The sequence below is a fragment of the Pogona vitticeps genome, chromosome 6, assembly GCF_051106095.1.
Source record: "Pogona vitticeps strain Pit_001003342236 chromosome 6, PviZW2.1, whole genome shotgun sequence".
In the NCBI taxonomy this organism is placed as follows: Eukaryota; Metazoa; Chordata; class Lepidosauria; order Squamata; family Agamidae; genus Pogona; species Pogona vitticeps.
In genome coordinates, this window is record NC_135788.1 from 113,070,366 (window position 1) to 113,077,719 (window position 7,354).

General features: G+C 42.4%; 1 protein-coding gene across 1 annotated transcript; it reads right to left on the reverse strand.

The window, feature by feature from the left end:
- Window positions 1-2,177: 2,177 nt before the first annotated feature.
- On the reverse strand, window positions 2,178-5,742 carry LOC140708272 (vomeronasal type-2 receptor 26-like). The gene is made up of 2 exons (XM_073003658.2): window positions 5,334-5,742; window positions 2,178-4,122 (listed from the first exon to the last, which is right to left on the reverse strand). The coding sequence occupies exons 1-2, from the start codon at window positions 5,410-5,412 to the stop codon at window positions 3,188-3,190; spliced, it is 1,014 nt and encodes a 337-aa protein (XP_072859759.2). The 5' UTR covers window positions 5,413-5,742; the 3' UTR covers window positions 2,178-3,187.
- Between the last annotated feature and the right edge of the window lie 1,612 nt (window positions 5,743-7,354).

Consider the following 7,354-nt stretch of genomic DNA (forward strand, 5'->3'; position numbering starts at 1 on the left):
TTCAAGCTAATAGATCCACCACTGACATGGTATTCTCCCTCAGACAGTTGCAGGAGAAATGTAGGGAACAACGACAGCCACTCTTTGTGACCTACATAAATCTCACAAAGGCCTTTGATTTGGTTCGCAGGAAGAGCCTTTTTAAAATACTTCCCAAGATTGGATGTCCACCTCGACTCTTTAACATCATCAGGTCCTTTCATGGGGGAATGAAGGGCACCATAGTTTTTGATGGCTCAACATCAGATCCCTTTGACATCGGATTCCAAAATATCTCCTGTATGGAGAATTAGTGCAGCGAATTTGCCCCAGAGGGAGACCCTAGCTGCAATACAAGGATACAGTGGACCCTTGACTTACAGACGGCTTGACTTACAGACTTTTTGAGTTACAGACTTCTCTGGCCACAAAATTTAGGTTTGACTTGCAGACTGAGATTTGACTTACAGACCAGAAAAAAACCAAAATGGAACAAAAACGGCCTGTTACGGGATTAATCGGTTTTCAATGCACTGTAGGTCAATGGAGACTTGACTTACAGACTTTTTGACTTGAGAACCGCCTTCCAATACAGATTAAGTTCTCAAGTCAAGACCCCACTGTATCTGCAAGCGCGATCTGAAGGCCTTAGGAATGGACCTCAACAGATGGGAAACCTTTAACATCTGAGTGTTCAGCCTGGAGGCAGGTGTTGCATCACAGCCTCTCCCAATTTGAAGTGACCCTTGTCCAGCAGGCCGAGGCAAAGAGGCAGTCCCGAAAGGAGCTGGACAGGGGACAGACTGTATTTGTGTTCTGTGTGGAAGGGATGGTCACTCTCAAATTGGCCTCAGCCACACGATAAGCTGTTCCAAGTCCTCCATACAGAGCACGTTACCATAGTCTCTTGAGACTGAAGGATGCCTAATCAATCAATCAGCCATGGGCAAAACACAAAACAAGACATGAAAATGAAAAAAGGGTGCTGAGGTTTTTATCGAGTGGAAGTCACTCCACTGATAGAAGGCACTGTCCCCTTTCAGAAGAGGGAAGGAGACAGTTTTCAATGATGCCCCTCCCTCTTGCAGACCACTTCAGATCTGCTGTTAAGTGTCAGTTGTGTAACTGAGCTTGGTGTGGTGGCAATGGAGAATGAGGGCAGCACAGGAGAAAATTAAGGTAGGGAAGCAGCCTAATTTCTCCTTCCATCAGCAAGATGATCCTTACTGGACACAAGCCTGTGTATTCCAAAGCTTGAAAAATGCAGCTTGATAAAAGCTTCACTTTATCTTCCACAAACTATCTCTGATACTAAAAGGTGGCAATTAAAAACAATATGTCTCCATGGCTTCTGGCCACATCCTGATGAAAACAAAGCCAGGACTATGTATTAATGGCCCATTCTAGTTTCACCAAAAGACTTAGTCTTCATATTGACCAATAATATGTCAGCTGGCATATTATTGCCATTGCTGGCAATAATATGCTAGCAGTTGGTTTTGTCACTTCAGCTACAAGTCCTAACAGAATTTTAAGAATCGGAGAATCTTAGAATAATAGAGTATTTGTTTGAAAGGAAAGGAATATTGGCAGAAAGAGCTGGATTGTCTGGCGGTGGCGGCACCGGATCCACTGCCAGCACCGCGGGTGCAGTTGCCTTCACAGGTTTGGCTTGCTCCAGTGCCCCCCTATCACCCCCCTTCTGTTCCACCGCCCCCACACCGCCCCTTTTCGTTCTACCGCCCCCCTGAAAAATGAAATCGCCCCCTGGGGGGCATTATCGCCCATGTTAAGAACCACTGGTCTAGCTGAAATGGGGGCATAGAACAAAGCAAGGGTTGTGCCCACCCACTGGCATTGAAGTATAGTCAGCTCCTAATGAATTCAACATCTAGAAAAACAGTGTCCTGTCAGTAGTAGCTCAGGACTTCATGTTGTCTAGGACAACCATTTTTCTTTCCCAAAGAATATCTGGCCTAACTCATATTGCAGGATGTACTCTGGAACTGGTTTTCTTGATCTCGGTGCGGAGGAAAACTTTGCAGTTTGTTATGGACAGATCACCACCTGCTAGAATGCAGACACCTCGACATTCCTATCTTCTGAACAGGAGAGGGAGACAGGAGACTGGTGTGTCTGAATGTCTTCCTTCTGTTTCTTGAGAATTTTTTTACCATTTCAAACTTTTCTAGATATTGTTTTGTACTCGTTTCCAACAGCAGCAGTACCCATTCATGTAATTTCTAAATTGTACAAGCTTTCATCCAAGATTTTTCAAGATGTCAAATTTCAACATAAGCCACAAAAATTATTTTGGAGTAATGCCACTTCAGGGTGTGTCCTGCTACACATTGTAGCAGAATAGCTCAATGGAGTATTGTATTGAGGTAGGCCATCTTGGCCTAATTGTCTGAATTGATGTGGAGTGGCTTAAGAACAGTTGGAAAACATGCTGGTTGATGTCCAATCTTCAGTGGAGTTGGCTTTACCAAATAACAATCATTGTGGTCAACAGGAGGTACAATAAGGACAAGTTTCAAGTTTTTGTGGGGCCTTGACCCAAGCATGTTATCTTCATATATATACAGATACATGCAATGCATACATACCATACACACACATTATGAAACATGTAGCATAATGCTATATGTATCACACAACTTCTTAATTTTAATAATATGTGATGGCTATGCTCAAACATATGATAGACTCACTGTCTCCTAAAACAGTTTGAGTGTAAATAGGTACTGTAGATAATGGTTGTCCATTAAAAGCAGTCCAAGCCAATCGTGATTATTTTTCATCCTCCTTTCAAAAACCCACAATTTCAGCCATCTTGTTGTTGTATCTCTAAGGGAAAGAGCTTAAGAAGAAAAGCATTCCACAGTCAGGAATGGAGATATTAAGTAGGTTATCTGGCCTGCAGAAGTAATATATATATTTTATTAAATGGCTTTTTCATTCCATGAACACACCAGTCTGGGAGTTTAAACTGAAGAACATAGCAATCATACAACAAATATTCACATTTATTTTTACACAAACATTTTTCTTAATGTACACATTTTTTCAACTAATGTTTTGAGCAAGAAATTGAACAACATAGGAGTTGAATTACATTTTTTGTCAAAAATGTAGGCTTAAGACAATTCTTCAATGTCTTGGCCAAGTATTCTGAAAGTATTTTAATTCCTTCTTAGCTTCGCACTCATAAATTGGTATTCCTGAATCCCAAATTGACACAGCTTCTTTTTCTTACTAATTGCTCTCGGGTGTTTAGTTCAGGCCGGAAAATCATTATGTAGCATTTAGGGAAGAAGAAGCAACCCAACAACCCACCGCTAGAGGTCAAAATGGAGAAGACCTCCACAGCCACGGTGTATTTCCCTTTGGTGCCAAGGTAGGCTGGCACAAAAGATGCCCATATGCTGCAGAAGGCCAACATGCTGAACGTGATCAGCTTGGCTTCATTGAACAAGTCGGGCAACTTCCGGGCAAAAAAAGCCACTGTGAAGCTGATGAGGGCCAACAGCCACATGAAGCCCAGGACAAGGTAGAACATGAGATCGGAACCTTGGTTGCATTGAACTGTGATGGTGTCACTCTGGGAATGCATGTCAGATTCTGGAAATGGGGGAGAAGTGGCCAACCATACCATGCAGATGGCAGTTTGAATGAGAGAAGGGAAAATGACGACTGACAGAGCGAGTCTGTTCCCAAGCCATCTCCTCATCTGGCTTCCAGGCTTGGTGGCCATGAAGGCCAAAATCACAGTCATGGTTTTGGCTAAGACACAAGCGACAGACACAGAAAAGATAACACCAAACACCATCTGTCTCAGAAGGCAGGTTATCTTCCCAGGCCATCCAATGAAGAGGAATGAACAGAGAAAACAGAGGAGCAGAGAAGAGAGGAGAGCGCAGGTGATTCCCCAGTTATTGGCCTTGACAATGGGAGTGTGGCGGTAGATGAGGAATATTCCCATTACCACAACTGTGTTCCCACTAAGAATGAGAGCAAAAGACACCAGTAGTGCTCCCAATGGTTCACCGTAAGACAGGTAGCTTAACTTTTTACCAATACACCAATTTTTGTTCTTGTTTGGATAATGGTCCACAGGACACTTCTCACATTGACCTGCATCTGAAAAGGAAAGAGTAATCAGAATGTTATGAGCATATAGAAGTACAGTGGTGCCCCGCACAGTGAGGTTAATCCGTTCCGGATTAACCCTCGCTGTGTGAAAACATCGCTGAGCAGGACAGAAAAGCCCATTGGAACAAATTAAACAGTATTTAATGCATTCCAAAAGGCTCCTTTACTCACCGTTCAGAGATGTTCCTCTATGGCCGACAGCCATTTTCGCGCCCTCCCCTCGCTTAACGAGGGCGCAAAAATGCTGCGCGTGGCCATTTTGCGGCTTCCGGTGGCCATTTTGTAGCCGCCGAACAGCTGATCCGCGGGTCGCAAAGCGAATGTCGGTAAGCGAACCGCTTACCGACGTTCGCTCTGCGATTTTCGACCATAGGGGCCATCGGTATGCGATAACATTTGCGATCGCGAAAATGTCCTTGTAGAGTGAATTGATCGCTCTACGGGGCGCTCGTTGTGCGAGGCACCACTGTACCGTATTTTTCCGTGAATTATACGCCCCCATGTGTAAGACTTTTCTAATCCAAAATTAAGAAATCTAAGAGGGGCTTAGCAAGTGTAGGGAAAATGGAGCAAGGTGCTTCAGGATCGCTTTGATTCCTGCTTTCTCCCTTCATGCTAAGCCCCAGAAGGCTTAGCAAAAGGAGGGGGAAAGGGATCCAAGCCATCCCGCAACTGCATAATGATTTGGATCGCTTTCCCTCTTGTACATCCAAGGGATTGCTTTGACCCTTTCCCCCTCCTTTTGCTAAGCCCCTTGGAACTTAGTAAGCAGAACGGAATGCAGGGATCAAAGTGATCCTACAGCAATTTGATCCCTGCTTTGCTTTTGCTAAGGCATAGCAAGTGGACGGAAAAGCAGGGATCAAAGCTCTGTAGGATCACTTTGATCCCTGCTTTCCCCTCCAGTTATTTTTGTTCTCAGCTTGCTTCTGTGTATAAGATCACCCTCAATTTTTGGTCTAAAGATTTTAGACAAAAGTATAATACATGGAAAAATAAGGTATTTCCATGTTCAGCTATCAATGACTGACAAATGCAAAGAATCCATGAACCTCTAACCATTTTTTCAACAGCAGCATTGATTTTTCTTTCAGAATGTTCTTTGGTTTCAAGAAATGCATTTCCTGATTTGGTATTAGGAATCCAGGGAGAGGGATCCTCAACTGAATGTCTATGAAAGTCTGAAATGCTTCACTTACCCATCTGGGTTGAAATCCTCCCTTCAGGGCACTCCACACAATCATAGCAACACACTTGCTTCCCTGGCTGGACAAACATGCTCTGCCCAGGATGGCAACTCTCAACACAGGTGGATCTGGGCAGCTTCCAATTAGAAGAAAAGAGTGTTTGGAATGTTCTGCATTTGTTTTTGAAGAGCAAAGCCTTACAGATGCTATTTAGCTTTCAGGTAGGGACATATACCTCCACTATGACAAACAGAAGCTAAGGTGATATACTGGCCAAAATGCCATTCTTTGCTGGACTGGAAATTGTAATTGCAGACATTTATGACTACTTTCCCCTTCATTTTGCGGCTGTCAAAGGCTCCCCTAGAATGTAGTGAATCACAATGGATCAATGGAAGCTTGCAGCACATGGTGGAAGCATCTCTTAATTACCCCAAGACTTGTGATTGTAGACAACATTCAAGTTCAGTGACATAAAGTTGCACAAGAGAGTTTCATTTAATGTAATTTCATCCCTGACAAGTTTGGGATAAACCTGAAGGAATTGTTAAATGCAGTTTTGTACTAAAGCAATAAGTATTTGTCAGAATCACTGCTGTAGAAAGAAGCAAAGCAAGAATTTATACAGCTGAGGTAATTGTAACAGCTGAGAGAGCAATCCCAGGATTGGCTATCCCTGGAATAAAGCTAGCAGACCTAAAACACACGCTGTGGGTTGTCGTGGTGTTGTACTGGAATATTCCTGGAAGAAGCTGTGTCTTTGTGCTGTATATTGGGAGAACAACTCTGACTACTGGACAGAACATATGGTATATGACTGCTGAACTAATTTACAAGGACTTTGACTCTGATTTATGCATTGAACTTTGTTGAAACTGCTGTGTATGACTTTGGGACTGGAAACAAGGACTAAGCTGTACATGTATGTATATATCCTGTAAACAATATAACTATTCTGCTATCAACACTGCGTTATTGCTTGGTGTCTTCATCTCTCAGGGAAGTCCTTTTGGTTAGTGCCACCTGGTGTATCCTGGTAATACCGCAACTCTGTCAATCCCTCTCCACTCTCCATCCAGTGGGCAGAGCACTACTTCAGGCAGCTTATGATCAGTATATCATGATAAACATAAATTAAATCAAATAATGATATAAATTAAAATATTAAATTAAAAACCCTTCCAAACATAACTATATAGAAAATTCTAAACTAATGCAAAATTTGGTGGTGAAACCATAACAATTAACCTGTAAACTGTGGGTCATCATAAGAGTTCCAGAGACCAACATTAAATTTCTACCACTAAATCATAGATATTACAGGTGCACAGGACTGGATCTCTCATATTGGATAGCAAGTTAAATCAACATTCTGGCCCTTTGTTGGCCCTTTCTGATAGGAGGGCATATTTCAAGAAACAGGCTATAACATTCAGGAGGTTCTTGAATGATGGCTATATATTGGCATAGTGATTGCTGATAGTTTGGATTTCCTCTTTATTAAATATGGATAAGATTGGACATGTATTTAGAGATCTCCTTGCTGTTTTCCAAAAACATCCCTAATCCACCCCCATGTTACAGTTTCATGAGAAAGTCATGAGATTCAAATCCTTCTGAAGAAATGTGAGAGATTTGCTTTTGTATCCATGATTCAAAATGGCAGAATGGAAAGACTCTGAGAAATGGGGGAAACATGGAATCTATGTGGAAAAATCAGGCTTTTCTGTGAGTGTCTAGGAAAATCTGACTAGGAATATGGTCATCAGTGTATGCCTAATCACGAGGAGGAAGTAACACCTGCAGCTTAGGTCTTCTAGGGCAGTCTCCAAAGCAAAGTCAGTTTGTTCCTTGGTACGGCACTAATTGGGAGATGATTTCAGCTGTGTAGAGGGAGAGAGCACAAATGTTTGTGAACATTTAAGGAACACTAAATCCTGATTGGCAGACAATCTGGAATAGGACATTTAATACGTGATATAATTCGCATTATCTAGAAGGAAAAAGACACCAAGCTTTAATTAGCAAAGCCA